This window comes from Chanos chanos, chromosome 4 (assembly GCF_902362185.1).
Source record: "Chanos chanos chromosome 4, fChaCha1.1, whole genome shotgun sequence".
Classification (NCBI taxonomy): Eukaryota; Metazoa; Chordata; class Actinopteri; order Gonorynchiformes; family Chanidae; genus Chanos; species Chanos chanos.
Genome location: NC_044498.1, coordinates 11,792,185 through 11,809,918, shown reverse-complemented (window position 1 = coordinate 11,809,918; position 17,734 = coordinate 11,792,185). Strand labels below are relative to the sequence as shown.

At 37.9% G+C, this 17,734-nt stretch overlaps 2 protein-coding genes across 2 annotated transcripts; both read left to right on the top strand.

Annotated features, from left to right (window-relative positions):
- Window positions 1-1,004: 1,004 nt before the first annotated feature.
- dpp4 (dipeptidyl-peptidase 4) lies at window positions 1,005-11,038 on the top strand. Its single transcript, XM_030770614.1, has 26 exons — window positions 1,005-1,093; window positions 1,270-1,354; window positions 2,199-2,294; window positions 2,407-2,501; window positions 2,714-2,788; window positions 2,881-2,933; window positions 3,443-3,512; window positions 4,986-5,106; window positions 5,329-5,483; window positions 5,693-5,790; window positions 6,008-6,137; window positions 6,334-6,372; window positions 6,464-6,562; window positions 6,897-6,967; window positions 7,125-7,178; window positions 7,429-7,556; window positions 7,913-7,963; window positions 8,099-8,197; window positions 8,297-8,366; window positions 8,480-8,674; window positions 9,068-9,122; window positions 9,217-9,316; window positions 9,522-9,580; window positions 9,687-9,759; window positions 10,018-10,091; window positions 10,383-11,038. The coding sequence occupies exons 1-26, from the start codon at window positions 1,082-1,084 to the stop codon at window positions 10,473-10,475; spliced, it is 2,250 nt and encodes a 749-aa protein (XP_030626474.1). The 5' UTR covers window positions 1,005-1,081; the 3' UTR covers window positions 10,476-11,038.
- A 1,497-nt stretch (window positions 11,039-12,535) lies between these two features.
- On the top strand, window positions 12,536-16,503 carry LOC115810138 (glucagon-like). The gene is made up of 5 exons (XM_030772064.1): window positions 12,536-12,624; window positions 13,044-13,199; window positions 13,520-13,636; window positions 14,170-14,313; window positions 16,455-16,503. The coding sequence occupies exons 1-5, from the start codon at window positions 12,536-12,538 to the stop codon at window positions 16,501-16,503; spliced, it is 555 nt and encodes a 184-aa protein (XP_030627924.1).
- Window positions 16,504-17,734: the final 1,231 nt, after the last annotated feature.

The window sequence follows — 17,734 nt, the reverse complement described above, 5'->3', positions numbered from 1 at the left end:
ACTGTAAAGTGTTGATATCACGTCTCCTGGCATCTGTTAAAGAAGGATCATGCATGTTAGACGAAATAGCATACCACTAAAGGTATAATCATCATTTTGTGTGACTGCTTTTTAAATACACATTTAAACTCTCCATTTTCTTCTTTACTTGTCTCTTCATGAATGTTTGAATATCATTTTTATTTTATTAAATATATCACAGACAGTGGAACTATTCCCTTGAAACTTTGAGAAAATCAGTCGTTTTGCATAGGGCACAACCACTGTGCAGTTGATTCACGTATTTTTCAAAAAAGGTGCTCTGAGACGTGTCTGACAGCTTATCGTCACAGTTATTTTGTGTTGAATACGTTTTTCTCTATGCATAATTAGTTGCGCGCATTTCTTAATGGGACAAAATTAAGTTGCTGACATGTTACTATAATAGTTTCACACGAGCGAAACAACTGGTCTTACTCTCCTAAATCCTCTCCAGCATTCTTGAAACAAGCGCACGCATGCCTCTGACGCAAGATTTCCTTCTAGGGCTCAACTCAAAACACCTCTTACAAGGTAGAAGCTAAGGGGCATTAGATCTTTCCACCTATAACACAAAGTATGTTCAAGATAGTTTACTCCACTCATTAACAGAAACTTTGGAAATAAACGAAAGTATCGTCCAGTATGGACACAAATAAGGGTTTCAGGGATTCTCATTAACGATAAAGGTCTGTCAGCTGGTCAATGAAATATACTTTCTGTGAAAGTGGGTCATGTCATAGAAAGAATATATACGGAATTCGCCGTCGAATGTAAACATGAGTAACTTTGGCGCTCAAGTATTAACAGCCATTTCCTTATGTATTGTCACTCTTGAGAGGGGTGCACGTTCGTTGCGAACTTTAATCCTGGCTATTTTATTGTCCCCTTTACTGCCTTTGCCGAGATAATATTTAACACGAAAATCAGCTGTTCTCGTGTCTTTTTGAAGATTTGACGTTCAGCAGAGTTTCAGTGTAGGTACAGTCTCTTCCGACTGTCGGCTGCAAAACCCACGGATTCTTAACAGGAGAGGATTTGACCTCAGTCAACACAAGTTGTAATGGGTGCAACGGTCAGTATCTGCGCGTTGTTTTCAATACTCTGTTCACGTATGAGTAAAATTCTTAAAGATTACTTTATTTGATGAAAACATGTGAATGAATGTAAAGTTAATGCAAAGTTTACGCACAATATACTGAATAGCATTCACCTAAAATGTACGTATTAAAATCTGTTTTCACCTTCTAGGGGGTCGGTAAGGTGCTTCTAGCCCTTCTGGGAATCGCTGTTGTCGTTACTTTAATTGCTGTACCAACGGCTATATTCTTGAACGGTAGGTTCTGTTTCTTAGCTACAAAGGAAGGCTATAGAGTCTTTAATGTAACGACGATTAAATATTATGGGTTCATGGATGGTTTGTTGAAGTTGTTCAAGGAGTCTTACATAATGAATGGCTGATGTACTGTCAGCCATCGGAGCGTCTCTTCTCACATTTTTATTGTTTTAGTGGCCTCAGCACTATCGATCTTTACTTGATTGAGTCTGTAATGCGTCACTGAGCATCTCCTGCGTGATTTCTCTAGTGCGTAAAAAGGGATGATGTTACTGTGATCATGATACCTCTCTTTCCGTGATTGTAATCGATTTTTGTCCCTCTTATCTTAAGGGTCCTGATTATTTCAAAACAGTGAACTTTGCCCAAAAGTGCAGCTTCCTCGCGCCATGTAGAATCAGTAATATTTCAAGTTATGTTACTTATAAATGAATAAGATGATTGTCAAAAGGTCCAAATTTAGAGGAAAAAAATCTGTGACAGAAAATCACATTACTTTGTCAAAAAAGAATATCTGTAAACTGGCATATGGCTTCCAACAATCCCTTAAATAAGCAATGTTATAAGCAATATAATAAATAAGCAATACAGTAAGAAGTCTGAACTTATGTGTTATTGAAGTTTAATTTGCATGTAGCAAAGCCATGAGGGTTCCTAGTTCAAAACATCATCCCCAGAAAATGAAAGTACTTATTCAGTAAGCGTTTCATTCTATAAGAATGCAAAGTAGGTATAGATACTGAGATGGATGTGAAAGGGAAAACACAAAGGTTATCTCTCAAAGTTTATCTATACAAATGAATGCACTGCCTGACAAGTGTGCTGTGTATAATTTTGGTTGCAGATGACAAGAAAGAGACTGTCCAGAGAACATATACTCTAGATGACTATTTCAACAGCTCCATCAGAACCAGATCATACAGTGTGCGCTGGGTTTCAGGTAACCTGGGGTTACTGGGATGATATAATGTCTAAAACTGAACAGTTATCAAAAATCCCCATTGTGAATGCGTGCAACCTCACTGAAAGCCTCTCTTCTCTTCTTACCATAGACAAAGAGTATCTCCATAAAACAAGGGAGGGCACAGTTTATCTCCACAATGTTGAGACAGGAAACAGCAGTGAATTCCTCAGTCGCTCCAAATTTGTAAGATATTTTAGATAAAAGTGTGTGTGTGCGTGTGTGTGTGTGCGTGTGTGTGTGTGTGTGGGTGTGTGTGTGTGCGCGTGTGCATGCGTTTCTGTGTGTCTATGTGTGTGTGTGTGTCTGTTTCTTTTTGTGCTTGTTTGTGGTGTGTGTGTATATGTTTGCGTATAACATTATCTATCAACACGCTCTTGTCCTCTGTCATACAACAGGATCAAGTGAGAGCATTCGATTATTTAGTGTCTGCAGATCGCATGTTCACATGCTTCATGAGCAACTACACAAAGGTACTCTATCAAATATGTTGATTATTAACTCAACCTTATCACAACTGCTCATGTTAAATCTAAATATGTTTTAACAATTCCTACTTTGACAGTTGTGGAGACATTCATTCTTGGCTTCTTACTCAATCTACGACCATGCAATGTCGTAAGTTCCCCTCATGGCTCTCCACATTCCAGTACAAGTGTTGGATCCCTTTTGAAAAAACTGTGAAAAAAATAGGGAAAGTGAAATGAAAACTAACATCGTTTTTTACATCGTTTGTTACATCGTTCGTTGTGTATATATATATATTTAGTTGTATGGAAGCTATAGTTATATATTCATAGATATATTCTCTCACATAACACTGGATGATATTGAATTAATCTGGTTTACGTCAATTTAAGCCATTTGCACTTAGTTTTATATTTAGGCTAGTGCCTGTTGCATTTAGCCTTCTCTGTCACCTGTAACATTGTCCTCTGCCACTACTGGTTGCAAATGACTGATGTGTCAAAGAGTGTGGTTATGATGAGTAATACCAGGAGAGATGATTATAAACAGATGGTTACAGAGGTAGCAGTGCAAAAATATTATTAATGTAATCACTGCAGACAAAACAACAACAAAAATGTCCTGACCTCAGGGCTACTATTATCATAATCTCTTTCCAGGGGCTTTATTAACACTGACATACCACATGAAGTCCAGTACCTTGCTTGGGCTCCTGTTGGGAATAGACTGGTGAGTAGAAGTTACATGCACCATATTTAACATGTTCACTGGAGCAGTGCTTACTTTTAACTTTTGACATGAGAACAATGATGTGGTTCCAGTTCATGGCATCAAGGTGCTCAGCAGCCTGCGGGCCGTCTTCTTAACACAAGTCTTATAACCCAGAAAGTAGCTTCAATTGAAGTTCCATGAGTAGTTACGTACATAGAACCTATTTAAACAAAGAGAGAGTAAATACTCAGATGCCGCTGCCAGAAGCACACAGTACATTCTCAAAAAAAAAAAATCTACGCTTCAGTGAATTGAAATGAGAGTCAGCGTGATTTCCCTGCCAAAAAGGAAATGAAAAGAGGAAATGAAAGTGGTCTGAAATTCCCTAAGGTGATCCTGTCCAGATCACAACATAGAACTTCTCTCATACAACTCAGCATTCTGGCAACTCCTCTTAGTCATTTGAGAGGAGGGAGGGCATAACGGTATCTTTATGGCCACTTCACCCTTTATGTTATAAACTCTTATCTCACAATTCTGCTGACCATACTGACTCAAAAGCACCTATGAGTCAATATACCTGTAAATAGGTGATCCAAGAAGCCAAGGTAATGTGGAACAAAACTGTAAGTTTTAGAACTACGGCACTTGGCATCTACAGTGGGTACAGTGGGCATGGTCTTTTTTGTCTCTGGTGCAGTCTCACTAGATTTGGCACATATATCTGATAGGCATCATTCATCTTCATACTGTCATTTAAGATTTTGGGCTGATAGGCCATTGGCCATTAGACCATTGCTACAGCTTTATACAAACTCTTGAAAAAGTATGTCTCTAACTGTGTTTAATGTACCACCGTGGACGTTTTATCAATTAATTTCCCACTTGATTTTCTCCACCATTTTGATTCTATGCCTTGTTGAATTTGTTATGAGAACTATGTTTCTCCTGTCATCAGATTAGGCTTAAAGGAATCAGTGGAATCTAAGTCAATAATTATTTGAACATTTTATACTGTTTTGCTGCCATATGCCAATCAGCAACTGTGGGCATCCCTATCTGATGAACACATTGTGCAGTTTTCACCAAACCTGGTTTACAAAGTAGTATAACTAATTACAAAGTAGTATGCAGAATTTTATGACTCTTGGTAATGGAATAAGTGAAAATGTAGAAAATTCTTAGCATGTTTGTCAGTTGTGTTTAATATTTTGCACACCTCACTACATATGAATGATGCTTATATAGCCTGGATTTTTTAAAAAATCATTCTTCCAATAAGTGGCCCAGCAGATAAAAAAATCCTCATAGCTGTAATCTGCTTGTACCCTGTAAATCTGCACTTGTCGCTGTATTTCTCTTTTAGATTTACTGCACTGATACTGGACTAGGTTCCCACAGGCATACAGGCACCACCCATAGTATCTATTACACATAATAGAAACTTTTGTAAGTGTACTAACGTGATGTTCAATTCTGAAATAAAATCAGGCTTTTGTTTGGGAGAATAACGTGTATGTGAAGACGAGCCCAACTTCACAACGCCAGCAAGTTACCCACAACGGACAGCACAATCAGATCCTCAATGGAGTCCCTGACTGGGTTTATGAGGGCAAGTTATGCATTGTCATCTCGACATGACATAATCCTTAGTAATTACCATAGTCACAGTTACAACAATAATCATTATCAATTTCTTAAACAAGAAAAGTTGCAATGCAAGGAGCTTACCTGGAATCATTATTGGCTGGTTTGCTGGTTTCCTTGATATTAGAGGGAAAGGTATAATTTCGTAGTGGCTCACATGGAAGGTCTTGTTTTGGCTATTTTACAGAGGAAATGTTTTCCACAAACTACGCTCTGTGGTGGTCTCCTGGGGGAAGGTACATTGCCTACGCTGAATTTAATGATTCTCAGGTCCATACCATTGAATACTCATGGTATGGTGGAGATCAGTACCCACAGACGGTTCTAATTCCATATCCAAAGGTAGGAACTGCCACATAAATTGCTACAGTTAGGTCAGAGAGGTCCTTGTAAAAAAGCTTTTGTCTTTTGTGCACAGTACAGACTTGAAATGCCACAAAGATAGAGATTTTTTTTTTTTAAATCGCCATTTCTAATGTACCCTGAAGTTATTCATTAAACGTGTATTTTCTGTCTCTTCTTGTTGAAATGTCTATTTTTCTTCTATCAAGCCTGGAACCCCAAACCCAACAGTTCGCCTTTTTGTTGTTGATGCAACAAATGTTTCCAGTATAACAGAGGTTGTGGTTCCCAGCTCTGTTGGTGCAGGGTAAGATATCAAACATAAGTATGAGGAATTTTCGACATTTGGAATTGTATGTACTATGTATATGTTTGTTCACTTTAATAACATTTTAATCACTTTTAGATTTAGTACATTATCATGTATACTCACCGTAAGAAGTGACCTCTACCATGATGAGAATTTTAATATCATGCTAATTCAGTTGAATGCTCTGTACCTAGAACGTTTTCTTTTTCTGCAGTGAACATTACCTGAGCACAGTTACATGGGTAACAGATGACCGAATTGCGGTCCAGTGGCAGAGGAGAACACAGAGCAGTGTAACGTTACAAATCTATGAGCGAAGTGGAAACACATGGAGGGAGTCTTCGGTACATGCAGAGCCAATTCCCATCATTTCTAGTATACTGCTAGGTTGGAAACACTATATTGCCAAAGACAGAACAAAACATTCTTCAGGATCACAGAGGCCTTTACATGTACCAAATAGACATTGTGGTAAAAATGGAACAAAAAACAAAGTCATCAACAATATCTAAATTAACTGTTAATGATTTCTATTCACAGAAACTTGACCAAACAAGCAAGACAGGTTGGGTTGGGCGGGTATGTATTGTGTTCACAGATAAATTCTGCGGTTTGGCTTTTGTCATCTCTGCTGGTCATTGTCTAATGCAAGGTTTTATGATACCCTCAGTTTTCACCGTCGGATCCTGTCTTTGCAAAAGATGGCCAAAGTTTTTACCACATCATGAGTGATTCAAATGGTTTTAAACACATTCACCATGTCACTGATGTAAGTACATTTTATGACTCCTCCTATATTCTTGCACTGTGAGGATTTAACGTTATAGACCTTTGTCACCCTGAGTTGTATTTATAGTTGTTTCATTACGCAATAGCTATTATGTGGAAAAACTTGAACTATTCTGAAATCGCACTGTAATGAGGAAGAATCTTCAGTAGCATTATTGTCTTGAATAAGCCATATGTAACATCATGGTATTCCACCTGTCAGCAATGACATGTTCATAGCTACAGTAAATATACAATAAGTTGCTGTGACCACTGAGAGCTCCAGACACTACCATGTATACTTACAGTTAAATTAACTGATGATCTCTTTGCAGGGCAGGGCAACACCCATTACTACAGGGAACTGGGAGGTCATTAGCATTCTAAAGGTCACCCAAGATGCTCTGTAAGTTTTTAATATCAAATCAGACCTATGAAGGGATGACGTTCAGTCATGATGTTAACTTTCATAGACATATGTCACGAACAGTTTAGTTTTGTGAGTTTATGTAGGATCTACTCAACGTTTATTGTCCTGTGTATGATTTTTTTTCCTGTGATAGATTTTATGTGAGCAATGAACACAACAGTCAACCTGGACAAAGAAATGTTTACAAGTAAGACCAGAGCAATTTCTCTATATTCTATCTATCTATCTATCTATCTATCTATCTATCTATCTATCTATCTATCTATCTATCTATCTATCTATCTATCTGTCTATTCACTGACCAATCAGTCAGTGTATTGATAGTATGTATTGAATAATAATACCTCCATTAGGTGGCCTAAAATAATATTTTTAATTCTTCAGTGAACACTCTAAAATTTGACCCAGTGGTTGGATCTGTTTTCTCTGTGTTTCAGGGTAGCTATACAGGGATCCACATATTCCAGTCCTGTGTGTCTCACCTGTACACTCATGGAAGAAAGATGTAAATATAACTCCGCCTCATTTAGCCACGATGCTACATATTACATCATGGCTTGTTATGGTAAGTCTCAAAACTGTGCCTTCTCATGCATTATTTGGCCTGACAGGGATAATTTTTCCTTAAAACAAACAAAACACACAAACAAACAAAATAAAAGCATAAAATGGCACTGATATTAGGTACTATTTTTGCTATTGTATAATTATAAACAGAGTATAAGCAGGACCTTATTGTGTCTCTCCTTACGATTTTACAACATAGTACTGAAAGTTAAAGCTACAAATTTGTCACATCTACAGGTTTAATATTCAGAACTGCATACAACAGGGACTTACATACAAAAAATATTTAGGGCTCAGATACATTCGTGGACTTTAAGTAATGCTGGCTTTAACTTCCACTGTCTGTTTCTTAAGGTCCTGGATTACCTTTTTACTCCCTCAGAAGCCACAGCGGTGCTGACTCAGGTACAGTTACTTACTACTACTGACTACTGTTGTTTTCACAACAAAAGCTTCAAATGGTAATGGTCATGAACTAGATGAATATATCTCTGATTTCTAAGATTTCCTATGAACAATGTGTATTATTGCCCTTTTCAGAGATTAAAGTTTTGGAGGAAAATGAACATCTGGAAAACATCTTAAAGGACTTTGCAATGCCCTCAGTCATTCACAAGACAATGAAGATTGGAGAATTTGGTAAGACCGTGAAAAAAGAGAGGTGAATTGAATGATGAGATGCCTCTGAATACTGTGTTGGTTAACTGTGATAATGACATGACTGTATCTCTTTTACAGACCTGTGGTATCAGATGACTCTTCCTCCAGGATTTGACAAAAACAAAAAATACCCACTGCTAATTGATGTGTGAGAAGGCTTATATTTTCATTCATATGAGGTTTTAAGTACCACCAGTTTTATTGATGGTAGGTGTATATTAATTTTTTTTCCTTTTCTCTGTGTTTTCCTCTGGAATTTAGTTATGCAGGGCCTTGCAGCCAGAAGTCTGATTTTCGCTACAGGTTGAACTGGGCAACATACCTTGCCAGCACAGAGAAGATCATTGTTGCCAGCTTTGATGGCAGAGGAAGTGGTTACCAAGGAGACAAGATAATGCACTCAATTTACAAACAGCTAGGGACCTATGAAGTGGAAGATCAGATAACTGCTGCAAGGTAATCTCACATACCCATCAAACCCTAAAATTAGTAAAAAAAAAAAAAATATCCTTGAGTGACCCAAACATTCTGAGAAATTGAAAGCTTGAATGCAAAATAAAAAGAGTTTGCATGACTGGGGTTATTAGTATGGATGCTGTGACCAGAAGTACCTTTAGACAGCTTGTAACTTAAAGGAAGGTGCATGTACTCAGTCACACAATAACATATTCTTATCTCCCACTGTGGAGCACCATGATAATTCCATGCTATCCAGTTTATTACATAATATGCAACAAACCTGGTGTTCAGAACATTATGTTACTATTATGTTACTATTTGCTGTGTTACATGTGTTTCATATGTATTTCATAATTTCGATAATCAATAATATTGTGCTCCCACTTTTAGGCATTTCATAGACGAGGGCTTTATTGATAAAGAAAGAGTTGCCATTTGGGGTTGGGTAAGATTATTTAATCTACAGACATCTAAGATTTCATGTGGTTACCCTGACAGTCATAATAACCTCATAATTTTGGTCGCACTGTATTTTTCAGTCTTATGGAGGCTATGTCACTTCAATGGTTCTGGGAGCAGGAAGTGGGGTTTTCAAGTGTGGCATGGCAGTTGCCCCGGTTTCCAAATGGGAATATTATGGTATGAAAATATTGTTTCAGTTATTAATTTCAATTTCACTACATGTTGTGAAACATTGCCTACATTTCTTTTGAAAATGTAATTACAGCTCCTTTAAAAACAGATTTCTAAAACCTGTAGCACAGTAAAATCTCTGAAATATTACTTACAGGATATATGACTCACTCCTACATATAATATATGCTCTACCTTTTCTATCCATTAGACACGATTTATACAGAGAGATACATGCTTCAGCCTTCTGAAAACAGAGAGTCCTATCTTGTAAGTTTTTCCAAACGTAATGAACATTCTTTCACCATTTCTCTACGTTATTACATAACATGACTCATTGATTATGAATTATGCTGTCTGACCACTTCCTCCAAAGAGCTCCACTGTGACGGGAAGAGCCAAGAATTTCGCATCTGTTCAGTACCTGCTGGTTCATGGCACAGCTGATGGTATAACTCTCTTTCCAAATGCAGCACATGCATCACTGTGGAATGTGTAGTAACGGTAGACTTCAATGAAAGTTTTTGGGTTTAATTTGTGCATCTTCATTTGGCGAAAACCTAGCAATTTGATTCGATGATTTTATGGTCTTCATGTGCACCGCTCTGTTTGCAGAATTCACATCAACATTACAGACACGTGATCTGAGTGGCTCGAAAACTGGCAGCATGTAACCTCTCCTTTTTTTTATTTGTGTTATGTTTCAGATAACGTGCATTTCCAGCAGGCAGCTCAAATCTCCAAAGCACTTGTAGATGAGCAGGTGGACTTTGAGGCCATGGTAAATAACTGGCAGTGTAATGGGTTTATAGTGCACTGGGGTAGAGTGCCTTTTTGGCACAGTCTTCTTTTCAAGCATTTCTCAAAAATACACGGTCCAGTGTCAGTAAAAAGATGTGTGAGTGTCACTTTATAAAAACGGGGCACTGTATATAATTTTGTAAATCAGGTCCTCTTCACATTTCAATACAATGCTGTGTTCTGCTTGAGCTGCACCAGCTCACTAGACCAGAATATTCAAAAATGGCGTGTTTAAGCTCTTATTAACTCTTTCCCTCTTTCCTCCTTTTAGTGGTATACTGATGAGGACCATGGTCTGGGAGGTTCAGCCAATCAGCATGTCTACACCCACATGAGCCACTTCCTACTAAAATGTTTTGCCTGAAAAGAGGTGCTGAGAACTGAGATTTCTCTCTACAAACAATATGTTATTTTTTGCATTTCTTTCAGTCATATCAGTGTTGACTGAACATAGATTATTTATTACTGCAAAAATTATGAATACCGTGTGTGGAGAGTGTCTCTGGCTTGTAATATATTCTAAAATGTGGTTGAAACTTCTGTATATTAATGAACAAGTTAACTAATTGCCTTATTACACAATTATCATTCAAAAGCAACAAAATAAACAAATAAATAAACAATGCATGAAGAGCCAAAAACAAATTGCTGGACATGATCAAACTGAAAAGCGCATTTTCATTGTCGTCTGTTCATTTTATATTTGATTTATAAAACAAAGACAACTTGGAAAGCCTTCTGTGCGGTGATTTTTTTTTATATCAGTTTACCTGTATACTGAGAAAGTGAAACATGAGCCATTTTTTCATTTGTCAGCTTCACTCCATCGTATACGCTTGACCGTAATGGACTATGCAATTATTGTAATTTATCATGTATTTGAATTATATGCCTTGTTAAAGTTACAGTTTTGTTAAATCAAGTTGGTCGAAATTAAATAAAATATTTAAACACTGAATTGTTTGTTTGTTTGTTTGTTTGTTTGCACTGGTAGATTCATGGTGAGCTTTACACCTGTCCAAAGGCATAGCAACAAAATCACAACCATAAGAGTAATAAAATCAGGACCTTTGATGTTCACATGCTAATATTAGTTTCATACTATTTGCATCCAGACCATATAGAAATAGAGTCAGGGTTGGTTTAAACTCACTTTGATTCAGGACATTCAGAGAATGAATTAGATTCTAATCAGTAAAATGATGAGTACTCATAAACAATCCAGAGATTCAAAATGAATTAAATTGGCATTTGTTCCAAACTATGAATACTATACCATAGCACTATATATAGAACCATATACATTCTATATATATATCACTATGTACAGAACTCTGCTTTTCAGGGTGTCCCTGCTGAGTGGAGTTCTTCCCTCTTGTTTGTTGTCGGAATGTCAGTTTGGCTATTACGTACGTTCATATCGATATAGGATCTTATAGGATCTTCTGTAACTACCTTTAACATTATATGTGTTTTAACTTCAGATAAAAAGTTATTTTGTGTTTAATGCCTATAGCTGAAAGTACATGAGGAGAGGGCAGACTGCAGTTACGGATGTGGCAGAGAACAGAACATTTTCTCCGGATGCGGGCTTGAGTATCCTGTATGTGCTATGAAAAAATATTGCAACACTGAAGATTTGTTGGAAAAAATTAAGGATTTTTCTGTCATATATCAGGAAGATTCTACTTTGCGAGATGAAAGTTTCTCGCCCAGGGCTCTTACAGTTTGTGCTTGATGCTGAAGTGGAAAGTACAGTACATGTGATGCAGTGTGAATCATCAAATGACTCAGCTCACCCGAGATGCTGTAAATATCATTAAGAATCATCATACAGTAGCTCTTAATTTTATTTTTCTCTTCCTTTATTTAACAGGATGGCATCCTACTTTTCCACATCTTAGTGACAGCTCTTATCTCTTCTGCACGCTAACTCATCCTCCTTTTAAACAAACAGAGAGCTTGCATTTATCAAGTCCAGTGATAAAAAAAACACCTGGGTAATGGATTGTGAGTAACTCATGAGCTTAACATGCGTGTGTATGGATGTGTGTGCCAACCTACGACAGCAAACCTGTCGGCTAGACTTTGCTATAAAAGGCCAAGGTGTCCGGCAGAAGACCACAAAGCAGCGCCTGCGAGACATCAAGAACAAGACTCGCACCAAGGAACACGCTAACTCACACGCGTCCAGGCTAATCTCCATCATTTCGACACCAACATCCTGGTGAGTTGGAAGACTCGGGATAATGTGATGGCGGGCTAAACTTTTAACTGGAATGGCGATTTTGCTCCTCAAAAGCTGTTCACTCTGTTGAATTAGTAGGCGTATTTAGTATTATGTTTTGAGACAGCGGGGTAGATTTACATGTAACGGTGTGTCTTTTTATGTATGTGTGTGTAATACCTTTGACAGATCTAAAAATGAAAGGCATCCACTCACTTGTTGGACTTCTACTCCTCACCATCGTTCAAAGCAGCTGGGAGGTCCCATTACATGAAGACAACACCAGGTAAGACCTGCAAAGAGCTCGCTGGAATCCATTCAGTGAAGAGCGCACATCAATTCATTTAGTGATAGTCAAAGATAGCCTATGTTCCACTTTTTATTTATTACAGTGTTAACTATAATGGTGTAATTACAACAATGAAAGTTGCATTACATTTCTAAAAAAGATTAATTATTCTGTTATGTCTAAGCAACAACTGGGCAGTTTGTTCAGTTGTGTCTGGGCAACAACTTATAATCAGTAAAATATAGGATTTTCATTTGTTACAGGTCAATTTGTAACAGGCATTTTATAAGGAACTTCAGCTTGAGCCTACATGACTAGTCTCAAACGAGCTGATTGTGGTCAGTGCAGTAGGCAGAAATGTGTTCATCAGCTATCGATATGCAACTCATCTCACATATCGTCTTTTGTAACTGTAGCACTGAAACAGAAACCACATTACTCAAAGAAAGCGAGGACTTCCCCTATGTGAAAAGACATTCAGAGGGGACCTTCTCAAATGACTACAGCAAATACCTGGAGACAAGAAGGGCACAGGACTTTGTGCAGTGGTTGATGAACTCAAAGAGAAGTGGGTAAGTGTGTTCACACGCCTGACTTCTGCAGTGAAAACGGCGTAAGAAAGGCCGCAGGGCTAACACATACAAGCTAAGTCATCACAGACAAAGAGGTTACGATTACTTATCACGTTTTTCATAGTTATTCCCCTATTAAAGTCCCTGAAAAAGAGTTCCAAGAAACATCATAACAGTTCACAAAATAAGGTGCAATTTGTCAAAACAGCAACAGAAATACAATCTAACAGAAAATTGTATTTTCAGTATATACTGATAGTTAAGACATGTTGGGCATGATATATGATCTTGTCTGACGGATGTTTTCTTCTTCCTCACAGAGGCCCTGCAAAACGTCACGCTGATGGAACTTACACAAGCGATATCAGCTCGTACCTGCAGGACAAGGCTGCCCAAGACTTTGTCTCCTGGCTGAAATCTGGACAACAGAAACGAGAGTAGGAATATCCTCATACACCTACCTGCTCAAGTGCCAGCCAGCCAACAGTATTACACTTTACCAAAGCAGACAATGCAAGAGAGAGAGAGAAAGATAAAAATGGAATAAATTCTTTCAGATAATTTGTCTTCTTTAAAGACCTGTCTCTTTTTTACCCTTCTGTCTATTTCATTCCAAGCTTATCATGCAAATAAATCACCCTGAAATGAGGTCCTGTGGGGTTTTTTTTTTCTTTTTTTGCTATTTGCCCAGATCACTTCTTTCTGAGTGCGTTGACTTTGATATGCTAATTCACTCACACTCAGCATCTTCCAGCACTACTGAATTCTAGTCATCATCACTCCTGAAATCTAGCTTCACTTTGATTATGCTGATCTTTCTTGCCTCTTGCCTGACATTAAACAAAGCTGCATAAACTGTAGAATCCTGGGAATGTTTCTTTATTGGACTATCATTCTGCGAATGTGATTCTGCATGGCTTGTGGTCTGAGACTAACTGGGGTGTTTGTCTTGTGTGATGTCTTTGTTTAGACCTACGGCGGACATATGGGAAAGCACAATGCAGAGGAGACACGTAGATGGCAGTTTCACCAGTGATGTGAACAAAGTTCTAGACAGCATGGCAGCAAAGGAGTATTTACTGTGGGTTATGAACTCACAACCATCAGGAGCAAGGTAATGACTGAACTCTAACCTACATCTATTGCAGTGGCTCGACCACAAATACCTCACCACAATGCACAATCCCCTTATACATAACGTGTCCATCAAGTTGTGTATTTACATTAAAACAGCACGGATCAATACAGCATAACATCTTTGTGGGTTTACTCTGTTGTTACTCCGTGTTTCTGCAGAATAATTTTAGCACGCTATTTAGATGCACAATTTCAATGCAGAAGTACAGCAGGCATTTTTGTGGACGATTTGTGGGTAGATTATTCTTGAGAATGGTATGGTAACATGTGGGGTCTCAATCTTTTTTTCTTTTTTTTTTCCTTCTGTAGCAAAAGAGATGGGAGTCAATGAGAGCGGATGTGCTTCCTCGGTTGGGTGAATCTTTGAGTACTGTAACAGCTGGAAAGCCTGCATTCTTCACGTCACACAAAGCCATATTGCTTAGCATCAACGTTGGAAATCACTAGCCATATTCCCTCTCTCTTTTTTTTTTTTAAGTTGTGCACTGTGATATAAATAATTGATTATTTATTGTTTTCCAGAGATCTGTGGTACCCCACGTAAGCCAATTTAAGAAAATATTTTTCTATTGAGTTGAATAGTTTTCTATATTTGTAATATTGAAAGAACATGCTTGAACTCAGGTATATGTGCCAGATTCTCAGGTTGCTTTAGAGAGAACTTAAATTTGCCATTATTGTATCAAAATGCCAGGCTAAACAGTGTCCTGCTCTGCAAATAAACATTTTCTTTATGTTTATCATGTCTGTGCGCATTTGAATAAGTAGTGTTGACATCTGATTTCCGGTAGAGAAAACCCAGCAGTCATTCTGCTGAACCAAATCAATATCAGCCATTCTTTGACGTTGTTACCTGAGGAGTCGCTCATACGTATTGATATTCTAGTTGACCACATCTCAACAGCTTTTTAGTGCTCTGGTACTCGTGTAGTGTTACTTACAACAGGTCTTAAGATTTATAATAATATAGTCTGTATGATCCACCTTCACAAGGTCGGAATTAAAATTTTTTTGTAGAGCTGAACGTTGTGTTCTTCTTGACTTTAAGAAATAACTCCTGATTGGATGCAGATGTTGATACTTATACTGTCATTTCAAAACTATTTATCATTTAAGTTTAGATTTATCTGCACACTTTATACTGATGACACCCAAAGTATCTTCTACAAGAAAAGTATACTTGTTTACAGTAAACTTAATTCATACACTGACCATTTAAATATCTGAAAAACCCTATGATATTGTATTTTGTCTAGGTCTAGGGCTGGGTATTGCTTGCACTGAGGGGGTTAAATTAAGGGGTTGGCATTTTCTCCCCTTGAGTGACTTAAAAAAGCAGGCATTATGCATTTACACTTTGCCCTCTGAGCATTTGATGGAGGCTTTCATTTGAGAGGATTCTGAACATTTGAATCATTTAAAATTGTAAAAAAAAATAATATTTTTACATGGCGTAAGATCATCCATAATTCCAATGTACACATAATTTCACTGATTCATAATTTTAAAGTCTGAGAAGCTGTCCAAGAATCCTTTTAAAAATGGCCAATGTATTTATACTCAATTCATTGATGACAAAGAATTTAACTGACACATCGCGATAACTGCGCTGACAACATCAAAGAACAGAGGTCTTCATGCTAACAGCTACCCCATCTGTTGGCTATTCCTGTTTTAGGTGCCATGGCCCTTGCCAAGAGCTCTCGTCTTCACAGGCTGAAACAGGCTGTGGAAGAGATAAGCTAACAAACACTCCTACTCTAAACTGTAAATTCCAGCCAGACTCCAAACTCCCACACAGTGAAAAAGTAGTAAGACATAATGTCTGCTGCTGTTTGCATAGACATTTTGCTTATTTTGATTTCATAAGAGAGTGATTGAATCTAAGTACACGCACTAAACTAAATATAGCATTTTGCGAAATCTGGTCCCATTTATTAATTACAAGGCTACAGTGAAGACCTTGCAGCAGAGGGTGATATTCCGGATTATGTGCACGATACTGAAACATCAGCGATTTACTGTGCATTGTGTTGTGTAGGTAGACACATCTATACTGACTTGTACACTTCGTTATCTTGACGTGTGTCTATGACACGATTCTCTTTTATACTGTAGGTGGTGTGACTTCGGCCTTATGGACAGTGGAGAGGGCATCACTGACTGATACAATTTCCCTTGCTGTCCAAATGCAGTCTTAATATGAACAAGTGTTGCATTTGTGAATTACAAGTCAAAAATGTTACCAACTGGCTCTGACAAAGAGGATGTAGTTCTCATTTTTATTCAAATCAAACATTACGAAATAAGGACACGAAGAATCTTTTTAGACGGTACGATGCAGCCATGCTCACTCAGATTGCGCTTGCAGTGACTCCTTGAGTTTGCATTACAGAGTTTTAATACTGTCTATCAGCCTGGCATTTGTCATGTAGAATCAGCATATTGGATCTTTCCATATCTCTGTGATTAGGTCAATCAGCTCGTTAGATGAGATGTAATTGTCTGAGAGTTTGGCCAAAGTAAACATTGTAATCCTCTCACCAAGTGCTTGGGAACTGTGGGACTGTGACAAGGTTGTGATAAAGCATATTCAGAGAAAAACATGCAGAAAAGGAAGACTTTACCCTTTTACCCATTTAGCTTGAGTGCTCATAGCTCATATTATGTGTGTCATTCAGTGGAGGTGAATGTCCCGGTTTCCTGCCCTTTGTGACGACGTGGAGAAGAAAATCTCATTAGAGGCACAGTTGACCACGTATAGTATTTCCATGAACTAATAAAATGTCGTTTGATTCAATATTTTCATTTACCTCATCTCATCCACTACATCCACTACATTTACATTTCTCTGAAAAACCTCTAGACCTCCGACAAACATCACAAACATTTTCTCCACAAATCATGAATAAAGTTTTGGCAAAGGTAAGGTCTGCTTAAGGCAATTTTTTTAATTGTTCATTTGCACTTCATCAGGTTGATTATGACCAAAGTATCTATCAAAGATTAGGCCAGTCACCACTGTGCTGGTGAACCTGCCGTTTAAAGAAATCAAGAGTGATGGGAGAGCCTCTCTCGCCATCACGCACCAAATCCTGAAGCACCGTTGCAGAATAAATCAAGCCTTCATGTTTGATGAAATCGGTTCCCCTGACATGGTTGCGGTTGATACACAGACTACATAACACCATTTTCCTATTGAGACCTACTCTCACCAGTTTACCGCACATTTTCATTCTTGCGAAGGAAATCACTCCATCGTTTCAGCTAATTTAGTCTTGGTGATTAATAGACCAGGCGTGCTGATGCTGGGGAGGAGCAGAAGAAGGATCTCTGGGGTTGGGAAACTCTGATATTGAATAAGATGAATGACAGGAAGGAAACTTTGGGCGTAACTC